At 44.4% G+C, this 19,040-nt stretch overlaps 1 protein-coding gene across 1 annotated transcript in view; it reads right to left on the bottom strand.

The window, feature by feature from the left end:
• Positions 1-14,945: 14,945 nt before the first annotated feature.
• LMCD1 (LIM and cysteine rich domains 1) overlaps positions 14,946-19,040 on the bottom strand; it is a 58,246-nt gene continuing 54,151 nt past the window's right edge. The window contains exons 5-6 of the mRNA XM_041762602.1: positions 17,981-18,196; positions 14,946-15,632 (exon numbers count right to left, since the gene is read on the bottom strand). Of these exons, the coding sequence (XP_041618536.1) occupies positions 15,474-15,632; positions 17,981-18,196 (375 nt within the window). The 3' untranslated portion in view covers positions 14,946-15,473. The remainder of the gene's footprint in view (positions 15,633-17,980; positions 18,197-19,040) is intronic.

Raw genomic sequence — 19,040 nt, 5'->3', positions numbered from 1 at the left:
TGGCCAGAGGTGGCCTCTATGAAGAGGTGATATCTGAGTTAATGCTGGAGCCAACCATGTGACAATCTGGGGCAGGAAGGAGCATTCCTTGGCATAGCAAGTGCAGAGTTCCTGAGGCCGGGATAGGTTTTGTGTGTTACATCTCAGGCAAATGTAGAAAGGTCTGAATGACTGGAGTGGAGTGTGGTGAGCAAGGGAGGAAGTGGGAAGAGAGGAAGTCAGAGAGGTTGACACATATCAGATTTTACAGACTGGGTTTTATTCTACAGGGAGATGTTGTAAAGCTGTACTACTTGAGCCAATGCATGTCAGACATCAGCTCAGAGGGAATGCATCATAGTGGGGGTGGGAGTGGACATGAATTGGGATAGAATTGAAGTTGACCAGGTGAGTGATGACAGAGCACCAGTCACAATGCTGGGCATTGAAGAGGCCACCGTCCTCACTGGCAGTGTGGAGAGCAGACCATCAGGGAATAAATCCTTACATACCTGGGACAGAGACAAGCAGCTCCTCTCCCCAAAATGCCAGTTTCATGAGTCTTGTCTTCCTAACTGGGCCATAGGGTTCTCAAAGTGTCCAACTTTCTCTCCTACATTGCTTTCCTGCTGGAAGAAACCAGTAGAACCTCTTGTAAAGTAGCTGCTCCCTGGAACAGCACTTAGTAGTATATCCTAGGCTCCTAACTTTCCTCCTCACTGTGGTCTGGTGAACTGTGAACAGAGCTCCAGCATGTGCCTTGAATGTGGGTGGCTCTGTAGGGGTCACTGACTATTTTCTCTGCCTTTTGTTACATGTTCTTGTTGAAGTATACAACTTAGAAATATTTCCCTGGACCAGTCGGTATTTTAGTGTGGATTCTGTGAGAATGAAGGTCATGTTTGCCTGTCCTGGTTCACTGAACTACATTCAAACTCTGGTTAACTCAGGGACTCTATCCACCACCAGGGACTAGGCTCAGTGTGGATTAAACTATTTAGGGTGGCTTGATTTTTGTTTGTTTTTAAACAGAGGGGAAGACCAAACTGCATCACAGGGAGAGTCTAGCAAAGAGTGACAATAAAACTAGAAAAATGAGTGGTTTTTTTTTTTTTCCCTTAGGGATTAATTCTTCCTTTGCCCACCTACCTCAATTAAAATATCTGAATTTTGGTAAAAAAATGATGAGAGAGGTGCCTGGGGGGCTCAGTCGTTCAAGTGAGTTCAAGACTCACACTGGGCTTCAGGCTGGGCATGGAGCCTACTTAAAAAAAAATGACAAGTGAAACAATAGCAAAAATAGTGACAAAATTGTAATAATTGCTTCTTGTTGCATGAGTTGCTATCACTGTTCTTAAAGAGGAGTAGAAAGGTCTCAAGGTCAGGAACCAGGAAGCAGGTTCTAGTCCTAGTTCTGCTACCTCCTAGCCATTCGGTTTTGAGCAAATTCCATTTCTCTCAGGGTCTCAGTTTCCTTGTGTATAAAATCCCTGACACATTTTATCATCTATGAAACGCAGTGACACCTATCCTGCTTTGCCAACTAGCTGCCAGGTGACCCTGGGCTTGCTACCTCACCTTCCTGAGCCAGAGTTCCCCATCGGCACAGAGGAGTTAGAACACCTACTCAGTGTAGGTAACTTCCGAGGCCCATGGTAGGCCCCCTGGACACATGATTCCGAGGCTGTATTCCCGCTGTAATGTCATCCTACTGAACAGTCCTGACATTTTCCCCATTAAAATTTTCCTTCGCTCCACACTTAATATCCTATGATCTACAATGACACAGTCATGGAAAAACGAACACAATTGTTTTGAGCTTGTTTTTCCAGGTGCCGGAGGGTCTGTCAGTTTTGGGGAAAGAACAGGATCAAGCAAGTCCTCACCAGTTACACGAGGCCAGGAGCTGGGATCATGTTTCATGTGTTGTCGGATCTGTTGTCTACTGTTCCAGGGTGAAGGTTCGTCACTCTCGGGTTAGCTCTGGCCCATTTTCAAAGCTGATTTCCTTCCTGACATTGCCATCCTGGGTGGGATAGTGGCCCAAGTCTGCTACCCCAAAGACCCCAAAACTGGTCTGGCAGCCAGTAGCTCCAGGACCAAAATGCTGCTCCAACTGGTTGGTTGGTTAAGAAAAACAAATGTGGGGAAATTTCCCTTAGTTCTGCTATTCATCACCCTGTGTATTGTTTGGCCAAATTGTCTGCTATACCTTCCCACCCCTTTCTATGTCCTTCCTCAAGGAGCTTCCAGAAGGAGCCATCCTGGCAGCATGGTGGCAGCACAGGACACAGAGGACGTTAGCTCCTGTCTCTGTGAAGTGTCACTAGCCAGGGAGGAGTCTAGTGGCAAGGTCTAGTCTGGAGCTTTCTGCCTAGTTCCTGGGAACCTTGGGGTCTGTGGGGAGACCGCAGATGATGCCATCAGTTTGAGGCACAAGCTGAATGGGGGAGAGGGGGTCTCCTTGCATTCCTACTTTCATTGCTTTCATATACAAGGAGGCTGTATAAAATTTCATCAATATTCAGAACATGAGAGACTCCTAACTCTGGGAAACGAAAAAGGGGTAGTGGAAAGGGAGGTGGGCGGGGGGATGAGGTGACTGGGTGATGGGCACTGAGGGGGGCACTTGACGGGATGAGCACTGGGTGTTATGCTATATGTTGGCAAATTGAACTCCAATACGAAATATACAAAAAAATTCATCAATATTAATGTTCAAAAATGTTTGAACGTGTCTGAGCTAGCCCACTGGATGCTACGGAAAGAATGTTCATCTCAAACTGCTTTAGGAGAAAGCTGATATTTCTTCCGGGAATATCAAAGAAGTAGGTCATACATGAATAGGACTCTTTATCATTTTTGCAAGTCCTTCCTGTCTGCTGTCCCAACCCATCCGTGGCAATCCTGAGAGGTGGGCAGGATGGATGCTATCACCTCCATTCTATAGGTGGCGGTTGGGGTTTATAGGGAACTTGTGACTTGCCAGGGAGCAGGAAAGTTCAGATCTGAGCTCAGGCTTTCTGCCTTATAGGCCAGTGTTTCCTCTGTTTTATATCTAGAACCCCCCAGAAGAACTGGGAGTCAGCCTGCTGAAAGGACCCTGGCGAGAAAAAGCCCTCAGCTGGTGAAGTGTAGCAGAATAGGTGCCACTCCAAGTGAGCTAAAGGCCAAAGAGAACAAGTGGATTCCTAAAACGCTGTCAAAACAGGGCACAAAAGGAAATCCATGTTTATAAAGTAAATTTGTATTTGTAAAGGTGTCTTCCTTTCCTGTAATAGGAAGAGAAGGTCTTAATAACTCTTATCAGTGGAGAAAGCATGGATTTAATTCTACACAACAAACCTTACTGAACAATCCTTATTTACTGTACGTTTCTGGTCATCTTTCCATAACTTGCCTCTCCCTTCTAGAAACCCCAAACCCCTTTTACTTTGTTTGGACTAAGATGATCTATAAGCCTCATTCATCTGGCTACCTCCTTGAGCCACATATTTCTTGGCGAACTTCGGTGCATAGGTATGTGATTGAAACTCATTTTTTCTTTTCGCTCCTCGTTTTAGTCCACCTTTTTTCAGTTTGATTCATTGGTTTCAGTCAATGAACCTAGGATATATGGAGGGAGAAGGAAGTTTTTTCCGCCCCTACATTGGTCTGCCAGCAGTGCCCAGGGGTCAGGACAGCAGTGGCACGGGTACAGAGAGCAGAGCATCCGCATGGTGTCCTAGTCTTCAGCCTCCTCTGGAAGATCCTATCTCTAAGTAACGACTGGGGCTGACTCCTTCGGTGTTGAGTTATAATCCCTACCATTTTTCTTCTTCCTTAACCTTTCCCTGTTGCCCTGCAGTTAGAGTTCACGGAAGGGGAGAACCCAGGTGTCTGGCCTTGAGTTAAGACTGACATGGTAACCCCCTTTCATCCTCCATAGAAAGGAGGCCCACTTTGGCACGTGTCTCTAACATATTTGTTAGAATAACCATCTGGACTGCTCACTGCCCAGTTGCCTGCTGATGACTTAGCCTTTTGGAAGAAAGCCATCAAATTCTAAAGAATTAGAGAAAATAGCTCTTATTATACATTATAAATGGAACAGACAAGATCCAGATTAGCTCTGTTTCTCATTATTCTTTTTTTTTTTTGGAGAGTTTCCTAGTGTGGAGGATGCCACTTTTGTCATGAAACCTTTGCCTGGAACTGGGATTGCCTTTAAACTTTGGGATGGAAAGAAGTTTCATAGAGTGAATGATGTCCTGACTCCAAAGTGAAATTGGTCCCCAGGCCACTGTTGATAGGAAACCGATGGCTGATAAACAGAGCCATGTGTGCATCCCCAAGCAGGGGACTCTTTTGCAAGACAGTAGAAAGCAATCATGGTTTCAGCAAAATCTGGAGGATCCCTTTCTACCTGGCAGGCTGACAACCTGACAACAGCCTGAGCAAAACAAATATGTGTACCCATCAGAAGGCACTGTTGACTTTGAATACAGAAGAAAAAAGGAAAGTCAGGAGGCCTGCAGTGGGCTGCCAGATATTTTATAACTTCTGGCTTCTCATTAGTTCGTATGAAGTATCTCTGGAGCAATGTAAATTGCAGTTTAGTTGTTCCAAAATAAGGTGTTTTCATTTGAAATTGTGGGCGTTTCATTTAGACTACTTGGCATTTTTTTTTTCTGGCCTCTATTTTGAAAACCCTTTCATTTAAAAAATAAAAAAGCTTTATTTAAAAAATGTGAATGTTTAGGTGCAGTTGTGGTTCATTCTCTCAGATCACATGCTAATTTAGAATTTGTGATAGTTTACTGAATTGATTGTCTTTAGGGAAATTACACTAGTTGGATGTGGTGTGAAAACCACCTGTAGGGGAGGGGGGTAGAGGTGGGGGTGAGCATTCAACCTCTGAAAGGAAATGACAATTTTCAACCTCTGGTTTCAAAAATATCCATACTATTAATGGAAGCAAGCCATGAAGTTTTTACTAGGTGGAAAAGCAGGGGTTGCTCTGGTTTAGAAATTCAACTTGCATACCCTCTCATGTTGTAAAACAAGAAGCCAAGAACTCTGTGTCTTCTCCCTGTCTCAGGTGGATTTCTTTGTATGAGTTGTTTCCAGTTGATGTGATGCTTCCTCATGTGTGGATTGTTTAGGTCACTGTGCATACCACCCACTTAGGTAATAACCTTGTAAGGCGCTGGGGCAGGGGTTGGAAGAAATTCTCGCAGATTAAATGTACACTGTAACTCTACAATGAATCCTTGTTGTAGGAGTGTGGTGTTTTCATTTAATGTGTACTTTGGAAGTGAGGATACAAGACCCTCAACTTCTGTCCTCCATTTCTGAAAACTCACAGGAGCACTTCACTGATTTTGAAAGACACAAGAAGTTGCATTTTACATTGTTTTATAAGTCATAGTTTGTATGAATACAGACACTAGCACCCCCACCCCCAGTTGTCTACTCGGCTTAGGCAGGAGCCCACTGGCCAGATGCTGATTTTGTAAATAAAGTTTTATTGGAACCCAGCCATGTTAATTTGTTTACATACTGTCTGTGGCTCCTTTCCCACTACAAGAGCAGAACTGAGTTGCAACAGAGGCCATATGGGTTGCAAAGCCTAAACTATTTACTACCTAGCTTCTTACAGAAAAAGCTAGCTGACCCTGGTGTAAGGTTATGCAAACTGGCCCCCCACAGACTACATAGCCTACAGGTATGTTTTGATGGTGTTTTAAAGAATGAAGCAGGCTACCTACAAGCAGCCTGGCTCCTGCTGCTGCCACTGGACCTCCTTCATGCATTACCCTCACTGCTGGGCACCTGTAGGCCTTAGATCCCCAGTCCTGATTAGCAGACTCAGGAAGGGCCTTGACCTGGAAGTCTGGAGACTCGTCTGGCAATCTTGCTCCACCTTGAGCTTACCATGTGACCCTAATAAAGCTGCTTCTGTTCTCTGGTCTCAGTTTCCCCATGTCTCACTTGGCTTCTAACCAGCCCTTTCAACTATAACACGCTCCAGCCTCACTGTTCCAAGTGTGGTCCTCAGGCCAGCAGCAGTGACATCACCCACTGCTTGCTAGAAATGCACAGTCTCAGGCCTCAGCCTAGACCTGCTGAACCAGAATCCACATTTTAACAACCTCTCCACCCCGGGATTCTCATAAACCGTAGATGTGAGAAGCACTTCTCCAGAGTATCACCTTCCTAATGTGATGATGTTAGCAGTGAAGTGAATTAGAGGCAGCTGGGGATTTCAATTTCTGAGTTGTTTTTAGTCCGAGGGTGAGTTAGGAGAGACATAAAATGTGTGGTCTAATATGATTAATGTATCATTTCCCTAGGCACTTGCTTAAGACTTTGTGGGACCCACTGTGAGTCTGAGGGTCAGCAGAACTGCTCACCATTCTTAAAACACACATGGCACCAATGCAGGACAGGTACCACCTGGCTTTGAAATGGCGGGTTGACTTTACCAGTAAAGAGAGAGTATCTATATTCACAACTCTGTGTGTGCGTGTGTGTGTAGCAAAATGCTGAAATGTCTTTCTCAATGAGGAGGTCCTATTTGGGCATTTGCTAGAAGGTCTCAGAAATTAGAAATGAGAAAACTGATGACCATGTTTGCCGATGGTCTGTTGCTTTAAGAAATAGGGGATCCCTGGGTGGCGCAGCGGTTTAGCGCCTGCCTTTGGCCGGGGGCGTGATCCTGTGATCCTGGAGACCCAGGATTGAATACCACGTCGGACTCCCAGTGCATGGAGCCTGCTTCTCCCTCCGTCTATGTCTCTGCCTCTCTCTCTCTCTCTCTCTCTCTCTCTCTGTGACTATCATAAATAAAAAAAAAAGAAATAGAACAAAATTTTTAAAAATTGCTGTTTCCAAGAGTAGAGGATATTAGGTTTGAGTCATCTTCTTCCAGGGTCCACTGTCTGGTAACACAAACAACAATAATGGTAATAACCGATCCTTACTGAGCACTTACTATGTGCCAAGAGCTGTTTTCAATCTTTAAACATGCACAAAACCCTTTTAATTCTCAGAGCAGCTCCATAAGAAATACTATTACTATCCCCGTTTGAGGATAATGGAGAAACTTGGGAACAAAGTGAAACAATTTGTCTAAGGCGACACACTGGAGCGGGATTAGAGTGGAGGCCTCTAGCTCCAAGCTGTCAGTAACGATGTTCTGCTGCCAGACATGTTGAATCTATTTGGTGGGTAACCGGGAAGGACCAGGCTGCCAGGGGCCTATTGCAATATGCCCTGGGGAATATCTTGGGAAGAGATATAGGCTCGATTGGGCTTGGATGCCCTCTTGTCTGAGTAGGTAATTGTCTGTTTTTTATTCCTCTCCTCTGATAGATTTAACTCCTTCACAGCAGGAGCCATGTCTCCTTTGTCTGTTGTTGTATTTCTAATGCCTTAGCATAGTGCTTGGGCTGTAACAAGAGCTGAGTAAATGAATGAATGAAGAATGAATTAATGAGTGAGTGGCCTGTTGCTTGGAAGACAAAGCACAGAGTCTGACACAAGTGCAGTCTGGTCAAGGGCTGAATCCCTCACATGATTGAGACTCTGAACATGGAAAGAATCCCTGAGGGCTTCCTGGAAGAGGGAGTGCTTGTGCCGAGCCTGGGAGCAGAGTGGTGGAATGCTGACCACTCAGGTGGGAATAAGTATTGAAAGCACAGTGTTTGCAAACTCTGGCCCAAGATGTCACAAACACGTCCTGCAGAGGGGACCACACAGGCAATGTGTTGAATGGATACCTTCCTGCGTGGCTTGGGGTTTTGGCTGGAGCATGCTCTTCTGTCCAGCTTTGGCACCACAGGGTCCCCTGGCATCAGCTAAGGATGCCTGCCTGTCTGTTCTTTCTCCCTCCCCTGCTTATCAGCTGAAGATGAACTCGTAGAGCTCTCCTGTCATCTGAAGCACAAACCATTCCCTTGTAGGGCAAAGGCTTGTGATTCTTTGCAACAATATTTCATAATTTATATATTTGATTAAAAACCAGAACCTATGCCAGCAGCCTGCATAATCTAACATATTGGGATCATTAGCTGTTTGTGTCACTCTTCTATTTTAAAACTTTCCATATTTGAACTCATGGAAGTACATCCTTCACATTTATTAAACTTTTCCCATAAAAACAGTTTAGTAAGTCTCCATCATCTCTCACAGAATTAAGAAAAAAGGCCACAATAAAACCCTTTAGACATTTCCTTTAGGGAATACCATTTTATTTAGGCCTTTAAAAACATTTGTCTTTTTTTTTTTTTTTTGCCAGTAATTAAATAAAGATCAAGACAAATGAGAGTTTTAGTGGCTTGCTAATTAGTTCAAGATGAGCTTTGTGACTTGGCTTCTATCCTTGCTCTTGGGGCAGCTCCTCCCAGGCCTCGAAGGAACCTGCATTCCCCAATCCTGGGATAATCTTAGCCCCTTAGGTTCCTTGGGTTGGTTCTCTTCCAACTTCTTAGACTGTTCCTTTTCTCTGCTTTGCTCCTGTTGTTTTATCCACCCTTCCTCTCTGGAGAGAACAGCTTGACTTTGCCCAGCAGGTTTTTTTTCTCCCCTACCTCCAGCTCTAACAGGGCCTCTCTCACTTTTTTTTTTTTTTTTTCTTCACAAGAGGTCGTTTTAGGTGATTTACTTGTGGCTACCTTTGTGAATCCCTTCTCTTCCATCTGCAGTTGGCTGGTTGGCAGGGGATGGAGATACTGCCAATCACAATACCCTGGTCCTCTGGCACAGTGATTGGTGGAGGCATAGGTACATGACTCACATCGGGCTGATAAGAGTCATTCCCAGAAATCCCCAGAAAGATATGGTCCCTTTTCTTTGGGCTTACTAGCTCCAAGGGCAAAAGTGACCCTAGCTGCTGCTAGTGGCCAAGACTGTGACCATCTAAGTGAGCCTACCTGTGGATGGTGCCAACATGGAGGGAACCAGAGGTGAAACATGGAGAAAGGAATCAAATTCTTCACTATGTAATTAGAATTCCTACATCCATTTGTTCCTGACATTGGTGCTCCTCTTGAACTCTCTGACTAGAAATGTAGATTCCCTCTAATTTTTGTGTTTGTTTAAATTGGTTTAAATTGGAGTTCCTTCACTTGCAACAATAGTGTCCCAAAAGTATTTATTCTGTCCAAATCCTTTCTGTGGTTCAAGAACCAACATTGTCCCAAACTCAAACCACTTATGCTGATGCCTCTCATTTCTGTTACAGAACAGAGAGAATCAGACCAAGAGATGGTTTGGCTTTAAATTAGTAGAATCTGACCAAATATAAATAGCAGTTGAGAAAAGAGCCAGCACACTGTTTCCTTTAACAGCATCACCTCCAATGTTAGCATTTGCATAGCCTTGTCTTTTATGTAAATTTCTTGTATTTGATTGCAAACATTTGAAGCCAAACTCTGATAACCCAGTGAGTCAAGCACTCATGTCACTATCACTTGTGTCCCCATGGGACAGACTTGATTAAAAATCCAAATGAACTAAGGAGTGTAATGGCTTCAGAAGTATGTAATGCACCCAAAAGTTTTTGGTATCATTCATGTTATTTTTGGCTAGAATCAACAAGACCTCATTAATGAGAAACTATATGATGAGGAAATATGTCCCACAAAGAGGAAATGTCTCACCCCACATAAGGAATAATGAAATGTATCATCTTATGTAACAAGAGGCCCAGGGGCGTGTTCACTGGCTAGATGACTTAACCAAGTACCTAGGCTATGTTTGACTCTCACATCTATCATCCTCAGTTTACTGGCTGGGTAACTTGTCTCCTCAAGGTTCTAAGATGGCACCAGGAGTTCAACCCAACTGCACCTCACTTAGGACGAGGGGTTTCCTTGAGAAATTGCTGATTCTAAAGCTGGGGTAAAGAAAACACAAGATGAGCCGTGAACCCCCTGATTGTGCCAGAATGTTAAAATTGTTTAAAGAATGGTAGTGACATGTCAAAAGGACATAGCCAGTTTGAAAGAGCTTTCTTCGGCCAAATTTGGGACAGTTTGAACATCCAAATAAATAACGATAGTATTAGATTATAAGTGGTTGAGCATCAAAATAAATAATGATACTGTTAGCTTGTAAGTGATTTAATAAAATAGAAATCTGTATCGTCAAATTGATATAAATAAGGGAATAAATAGAAGAGAGAGGTTTTCCTTATAGTAGAATGCTAACTAATAAACATAGAAGGGATGACTTGATTAGAAAAATCAACATTTGGCAGCTATCATATTAATTAATTAATTCCATCAAGAAACATCAATGGATACTTAGAAGCAAAGGGTGGCATGTTGATGAGGTACAGGATGTTAACATAATATCAAATATAAGCACATCTCATTTTACTGTACTTTGGTTATTGCATTTCACAGATATTATTTTGTGTTTTTGTTTTATTTTTTTACAAATTGAAGGTTTCTGGCAACCCTGTAGTGAGCAAATCCATCGGTGCTATTTTTCTCTGACAGCATTTGTTCACTTCATGTCTCTGTGTCATCTTTTGGTAATTTCTTTAATATTTCAAGTGTTTTCATTATTACTATTATGATGATCTGTGATCAATGATTATGACTTGCTAGAAGCTCAGATGATGGTTCTAACTTTTTAGCAATAAAGTATTTTTAAATTAAGGTATGTACATTGTTTTTTTATTTATTTTTTAAAAAGATTTTATTTATTTATTCATGAGAATACACAGAGAGGAGAGAGAGAGGCAGAGACACAGGCAGAGGGAGAAGCAGGCTCCATGCAGGGAGCCCGACGAGGGACTCGATCGATCCCGGGTCTCCAGGATCACGCCCTGGGCTGAAGGCGGCGCTAAACCGCTGGACCACCAGGGCTGCCCTGTACATTGTTTTTTTAGACATAACGCTATTGCTTGCTTAATAGACTATGGTATAGTGTAAACACAATTTTAATGTGCACTGGGAAACCAAAAAATTCATTTGCCTCACTTTATTTGTGATACTTTATTTGTGATACTTCAGTGGTGTGGAACTGAACCTGCAGTATCTCCAAGCATAGGCCTGCACCTTCCCACAAAATGCTTATTTAATACAAAGGGGAAAAGAGTAACTTTACAAAGGAAAAACCTAGCTTAATCATGTTGAAAATTAATATCAACTCTTTATAGCACAAATACAAATCTTGTATCATCTGTTAGGGCATAATGAAAAGAACACAACCTCACTTTCATGACATTTCCACTAAAAATGCATAACCTGAATCTAATTATGAGAGAATATCAGACAAACCCAATTTGATGGACATTTTACTTAATAAGTGGCTCTTAGATGTCGAGGTCATAAATGTCAAGGAAAGAACGAGAAACACTTCCAGATTACAGAACACTAAAGAGACAAGATAACTAAATGCAATGCGTAATCCTGGACTGGCTTTTTTTTGTAGTAGAAGATACTATTGGTACACTGGCGAATCTGAGGATTCAATGTAGAGTGGTAATTTCTGATTTTGATGGTTGTTTTGTGGTCATGTAGAAAAATGTTTTTGTTCATAGGAATTGTACATTCAAATAGGAGTGGTGGGGCATTGTGTCAGCCACATCTTCACGTGGTTCAAGAAGAAAAGTTCTTTGTCTCTTCTTGAAACATTTTTTGTGAGTTTGAAATTATATTAAAAGGGGGAAAAAAGGGGATCCCTGGGTGGCTCAGCGGTTTAGCACCTGCCTTCGGCTCAGGCTGGGATCCTGGAGTCCCAGGATCGAGTCCCACATCGGGTTCCCTGCATGGAGCCTGCTTCTCCCTCTGCCTGTGTCTCTGCCTCTCTCTGTCTCTCATGAATAAATAAATAAAATCTTTTTTTTTTTTAAAGGGGGGTGGGAAAAGGCAGGGCTATTTCTTCCAAAGCGTCTCTTTCCACTAAGGAAGAAAACGTTTCTAAGCAGCTCCTCAGTGGAGAAGCCCCACTGGTCAGGACTGAATCACATGCCCTTTTTTATGGGAGCCCAGGGCCACTGGCAACAATGGGTCCTTCAAGAGCCCTAGGCTGCTTGTCCTTGCATTTAGGTGCAAGGTGCTCCAGTAAGGATTGGGGAACCAAAGAGTGAGGCTACCCTTCTCAAGAAATTCATAGATGGAGCCTTTCAGGAAGTAATAATTATAGCACAGTAGCATCCGTCAATGATCTCAGAGAGCCTGGGATACTCCAAGAGCACAGATGAACCTAAAACACTCCAGAGGGGAGGGTGAGGCCGGGGAAATCTTCCCAGATAATGGGAGGAATGGGAATGGCGGCTCTTTTTGCTGAATGAGGGATAAAATCATGCACAAGTTTAACAGTGTAGCCTTTGAAAGCATGCCACCTTCCAGTTCTGCTACAGAATGCTGCTCAGCCCTGGTGGGCCCACAGCAGGGGCAGCAGTTGAACAGAATGCAGGGAAGTCCAGGGAAAGGGAACAACCTGAGCAATGGTGCCGAGGTAGGGAAAGCACAGAGCATGTAAAGGGGCCACAAGGTGTTCCCCAGGCTTCTGAGCGGGGAGCAGGAAGCAAGGTGGTTTGGGGCCAGGAAAATTAAGAAGCCTGATTGTAAGGGCTAAGAAGTGTGCAACAGGGAGCCCCTGACTGTTTTAGGAGAGGCCTGTTTCTGAGCAGTTCATCTGGGTGGTGCGTGAAGAGGATGAGTTCATGGTCGGCAGACTCACTAGGAGACTCTTGTCAGAAAATGTTCAAGGTGAAATATGGCTTTGGGGAGGGGGGTAAAGCCATGATGGGAGTGAAAAGGTTGTGTTGAGTGACCTATCTGACAGGAAGGGAGTGTCAGAGAGGATTTAGGTGTTCCAGGTGGAAGCATGGGGTGTCATTAGTAGACACGGGGATGGTAGGAGCCCACTCTGGGTGGTATCTGGGGATGTGGACAAAAAAACCAGGACAAAATCAGTTAGGCATCATGCTGGGGTTTTAACAGAGGATCTCTCCTCTGTTAGATGCATGATTAGATGCATGCATCTAATAATCTGTTTAGTCATTACCACCGCTGCTTAAAACTCTTTGAAGGCTCCCCATTTCTCCTCGGACAGAAGAGACTGGTCTTTTTTTCTTTTTAGATTTTATTTATTTACTCATGAGAGACACACAGTGAGAGGCAGAGACACAGGCAGAGGGAAAAGCAGGCTCCATGCAGGAAGCCCGATGTGGGACTCGATCCCCAGACCCGGGATCATGCCCTGAGTCAAAGGCGGGAGCTCAGCCGCTGAGCCACCCAGGCACCCCAGAGACCGGTCTTTTCTGTTGCCCACAAAACTGGTGCACCTCTTGTGCCCCACTCTCATCTTCCCTCCCTGTAGGACACACTAGTCTTCTTTTAGTCCCATCCACGAGCCACAGCACCACTGTATTTCCAACACTAGTAAATAGGGATTGAATAAACTGATGTCACTTCAGCCACAGGGTCTTTGCACATGCCATCTGTGCATCCATCCTTAACCATCTTCCTTTCCCTCTTTGTTCAGAGTTTACTTACCCTCTAGATCTCAGTTCAAGTGTTGCTTTTCCAGGAGCACCTCTCTTGACATCCCTGACTAGGTCCAATCTCTTTTATATGTTTTCTAGAGACACGTAATTTCTGTCTCCCCTTTCTGTAATTTTACATCGACTTGTAGGAATATTTGCCTAAGGCCCACTCCCCCACGGACTGTAAAATCCAGGGGGCAGGGGGCAGTGTTCTTCCTGTGAACACTTTATCTCCTGGACACAGCATGGGTAATGGAACTCTGTGATGCCCAGTGGATATTTTGCAGAACGAATTAGTGAGTGAGTGAACAAATGAGTGAATACTCCATTGGTGCTTCCAGAAAGGGATTGAGAAGCAGGTTATGCTTGAGAAGCACCTTCTAGGATGGAGTTTCAGCAGGTAATGTTGGTCTTTAAGAAACCAGCACAGAACTAGCCGAAGCACAGAAGAGGGCTTGATCAAAGGCAGTTGGTGAGTCTCTAGGAGAAATAGGGAAATGGAAATAAAGAGAAACAGAGTTCCAAGGTCAGAAAGACAATTAAGCCAGACTTTGGAAAGATTCAAATGTCAAGGGGAGGTCTTGGTTCTTAACTTGAGACACTGGGGAGCCATGGAGGTAGGTAAGGAAGAGGACACACCCAAAGCTTCTCTCTGCCGTGATGGACAGGACAGGGAAGCAGGTGGGTGGAGAGAGGAGCTGGAAACAGAAGATCACCAGGCAATTGCAGTAGCTTTGGTCAAATGTGCGAAGTCGGGGTATTGTAGGTAAGAGATGAGCAGGGTGAAATTTGGGTGGGGAAATGAAAGAAACTTGGCAACCAATGGGAATTTTAAAAATGAACGAAAGCCATGGGTGACTGGGCTGTGAGCTCATAAGACTCATGTCTTTTTTGTCTTTGTATCCCCAGTAGAAAAAGAGATTCCTTTTCTTAGAAGTCGTGGAAAGGAAACTAATCTGGGAGCTGCAAATGCTCAGAGAGGCCATAAAAAGAGAAGAAATCTGGCCCAAGACCTATTCTGTTTGGCTCATTCAGTGTTCACTTGGCAACATTGAAAAGCAGAGAGATTTCTCATAAACACCCCATATTTTTTTCAGTACTGCCCACACTGGTCACCATGTCCCACAGGGCACCCGTTGGCTGAGCTCAGGTGGCCCCATGTGGCTGCTTCCCAAAGGTCTACCTGGTCTTACTTCCAAAGGAGCTCACTCATTACCTGTGAGGGCAGCTGACCAGCTCCTGGGGGGCTGCTTTTTGGTGTACCGTGAAATCGGACACGTTCTGCCACTGATCAGGGGGACGCAGGTTCTGCCCTGAGGACCTACACTCTCAAGTCTGATGAGACCAGTTGACATAGAGGCACAATGGCACTTACGGCACCTCCTGCCACCACCTGCACTCAGGGTCACAGGGCTCGCAGGATGCCATGAAATCACGGTAGTTATCTACTGTGTAAATAACTGCATCAGGTCATATGTGAACTACATAAAACTTTTATTGATACGTTTATCATGCCAAAAAAGTTTTTATTTAAAATTCAAATTCCATTTGAAAAGGAGGCCACAAACGATTGTTGGGATCCCAGCCTGCTCCTTGGAGGAGCCCCCATGTTCACAAGAAAGCACGCACATTCTACAGCTATGTGATTTGATCACCCAGAACTGTATTCTGGGAAACTCCTAGAGATTCCTTGCAGGATGCCAGTTGTGTCTTTAGTCGGTAGCTGGGAAACAACAACAACAACAACAAAATAACTCCATTCTAAGACTTCTCAGAACATTTCTGGTTTTGCAACTACTGATCCTCAGGGACCTACCACCACCCAACCTAGAATATATGTATGTATGTGTGTGTGTATATATGTATATACATATTCCCGCTGAAAAATCACTGTTTTTGTTGCTTGCTGCTGTCACATCAGACCCTTAGGATGGCTTCAGCACACCTGGCCTTCCTTCTTGGTGGGATCCTGTGGATTCCGGCTGTGGATGGATGGGCAGGCCCCTCAGGAGCGTTTGGACTTGCTACAAGTTGGGCACAGAAGCTGCCCCTTGGTGACGATATATGCCCGGCCACTCAGCTGCTGCTCACAGCCCTCGCAGACAAAGTGCTTTCGGTGCCAGGCCAGGTCTTCCACGCGCTGGTAGTCCTCTGAGAATATAATCTGGGGAGGGGAGCAGAGAAGATGCACGACTCAGGTTCTGTCCCCCATAGAGACAGTGTATGGAGGACTAGCTGTAGAATGGAGGTTCCTCCTCCTCCAATCTCGTCTTTTTTTTTTTTTTTTTTAAGATTTTATTTATTTATTCATGAGAGACACACAGAGAGAGAGAGAGAGAGAGGCAGAGACCCAGGCAGAGGGAGAAGCAGGCTCCATGCAGGGAGCCCGACGTGGGACTTGATCCCAGGACTCCAGGATCGTGCCCTGGGCCGAAGGCAGGCGCTAAACCGCTGAGCCACCCAGGGATCCCCTCCAATCTCGTCTTGACCTCAAATGTATCAGTGGAGGATACTGATCTAAATCTCAGGCAGCAAGTATAATATTTGGCACAGGTCATGATTGCATTTTAGCTTCTTAGATGGGGAAAAAAAAATTCTCTGCTACAGGCGGGTTTTAGTTATCTAGCTCTTAATACCCTTTTGTCCAAATTCAAAACCCAGTTGTGTTCTAAGATAGGATTATATACCCCAGTGAAGACAGCCCAACGACAGCTAAGGGCCAATGGCCAGTCTTCAACAGTGAGGTCACATGGGGTCACCTGGGCTTGGAATAAAGTGACACTTTGGAATATGTATACATATGCTGAGGAATCCCTGAGGCTCAAAAAGAGGAGAACAGCATACTTATTAAATGTGCTTTCTGATTTGGGGGTCCAACAGGAACCAGGGAACCAGCTGCATGACTTTGGGCAAATTACTTAATCTCTCTATGCCTCAGTTTCCCAACCTGTGGAATGGGGATATAAATACTACTCATCCCACAGGGTTTTATGAATGCTACACGTGTTACTACATAGGAAGTACTTGGCATAGTGACTGAGACACAGCCAATGCCATGTGATTGTCACTGGCCTCTCTGAGCTGCTCTCTTTTCAAATGTAAAATGGAGATAATGACTATCTCTCACTATTGTGAGATGAAAATGGGACATCACAGATAACGTGTGGAGCAAATGGCTGACCCAGTGTAAGTCCTTAATAATGGATGGGATGTTGTGATTCTAACTATACTGTTGTCCTCATAAAAATGAGGTTGTGGGGGGTTGGGGCACCTGGGTGGCTCACTGGGTTAAGCATCTGCCTTCAGCTCAGGTCATGATCTCAGGGTCCTGGGATGGAGCCCTGTGTCGGGCTCCCTGCTCAGCGGGGAGCCTGCTGCTCTCTCTCCCTCTGCCCCTCTCCCTGCTCATGCACTCTCTCTCTCTTTCAAATAAATAAAATTTAAAAATCTTAAAAAAAAATGAGGTTGTGGGACAGGCCTGCTAACAGTCCTTTCCCCTCTTAACCTCACTTGACAACATAGTTATTAGGTAAGATAGCTGTAGGGCTTTAACTTCATATGAAGAGCAACATGTGGAAGGTCAGGGGGAGGAGGCAGATATTGGCTCAAAATGAAGAAGTTTCTAACCCTCATTTGTGCTAGTGATTAAGGTAGTGAGTTTCCCGTTGTCACAGGCATGCAGACTCTGTCACTGCTAATGTGTCTTAGAGCTTCTCTAGCCTGAACTCATATTGGAGAGTCAAACCCTTTTCATAGCATCTCTATTGTATTAAGTTAATGTTTCAGTATCACATCATATTATATTACCTTATAAGACTACTAGTAGCTCCTATTTATGAATTACTTGGTCAAGTTCTGTGCCATGCATTTTCCTGAATTATCTCATTTTATCCTCATAGCAACCCCTTGGGATGGGCCTATTTTCCTCCCATTTCATAAGTGATAAACTGAGGCACAAGAGTTAGGTAACTACACCACTATTGTGCACAGCCAGGTTTGAGTGGGGCAGCCTGCTTTCTGGGACCCACCCCTCATCCCAGAGTGTTCTTCCAAGCACTTACTAAGTGCCAGGCATCATGCCAAGGATAGGACCTGACAAGAAGGGACGCCTGGGTGGCTCAGCGGTTGAGCATCCGCCTTTGGCCCAGGGTGTGATCCTGGAGTCCCAGGATCGAATCACACATCGGGCTCCCTGCACAGAGCCTGCTTCTCCCTCTGCCTGTGTCTCTGCCTCTCTCTCTGTCTCTCATGAATAAATAAATAAAATCTAAAAAAAAACTTGACAAGAATGACATGTCTGACCCATCCCAAACAACCCCATGAGTGCAAACTAATTTCTGCCCCACTTTGCAAATGAGGAAACCGAGGCTGAGTGCAGGAAGAGAGCTCTGAGCTTCAGTTTTCCTATCTGTGGATCACTATCACCCATGAAGCCACTCTCCCCTTGGCCTCCGGGTCCCGTCCCACAGTAGCGGGGGTACCCTCCACACTGTCCAGCCCCCTGATTCTTACCTCATCGCAGCCGGAGCACCGGGGCCGCAGGCTCTCGCAGTAATGACGGCCACACCAGGGTGCACCGTCCTTCCAGAAGTAGATGAGGTCCACCAGCGGCTCGGAGCACTTGACACACACAAAGCAGGTGGGGTGCCACTGCTTGCTGTAGCCTGCCCTGTCTGAGTAGACCACAGGGCTGTCGGCGGGGGCCACTCCCTTGCAGAACTCACAGACCTAGAAGGGGAGGAGGACACCAGGGATGCAAGGGGGTCAGAGGACACTGTGATATGGGTTTGAGTTTCCACTCAACTTCCTGAGGGAGTTTACTTTACTTCCTGAGGGTCCTCCAGTGAGTTACTGCACCTCTCTGTTCCTCAGTGTTCTCATCTTCAAAGTGGGATAATAACAAGGCCTACCTCATAAGTTACTGTGAGGACTGAGTAACACTAGTAGTTTAGCTCACTGAATCTCAAACTTTTTATCCTCCAGGACTCTTTAGGTTCTTACAAATTACTGAGAACCCCAAACAGTTTTTGCTCATTTAGGTAATAGCTGTTGAGATTTACCATAAGAAAAATTAAAACTGAATATAAGACTAAGTAATTACTTAATAATTCAATCATAATTCAATATTACTTAATAATTCAATCACTTAAAAATCATAAACCAACGTGTTAACATAAATAGTCGCAATTAAAAATAACTCTATTTTCCCAAACAGAAAAATTTAGTGAGGAGAGAGGCACTGCTTTGTATTTTTGCAGATCTCTTTAATGACTAGCTCAATAGAGGACTATGGGATTCTCACAGCTGCTGTAGCTTTGTATCTTTTGCAATATGTTGTTTTCTTTGAAATATATGAAGAAAATCTGACCTCACACTGGTATGAAGTTGGAAAAGGAAGGGAGGAATATTTTAAGAGCCTTTCCATATAACTATGGATATTGTATCAAAACTGGACAAGTGGTAGTTTCCCCAAAGTCAGTGTGGAGTCTGAACCATATCAACCTTCCATCCTAGTTACATTAAAACCCACTGGATCACCTGCACTTTGAGTGGATATTTTACTCACATATAA

Source organism: Vulpes lagopus, chromosome 7, assembly GCF_018345385.1.
Source record: "Vulpes lagopus strain Blue_001 chromosome 7, ASM1834538v1, whole genome shotgun sequence".
NCBI lineage: Eukaryota > Metazoa > Chordata > Mammalia > Carnivora > Canidae > Vulpes > Vulpes lagopus.
This window is presented reverse-complemented; position numbering and strand designations above follow the sequence as displayed.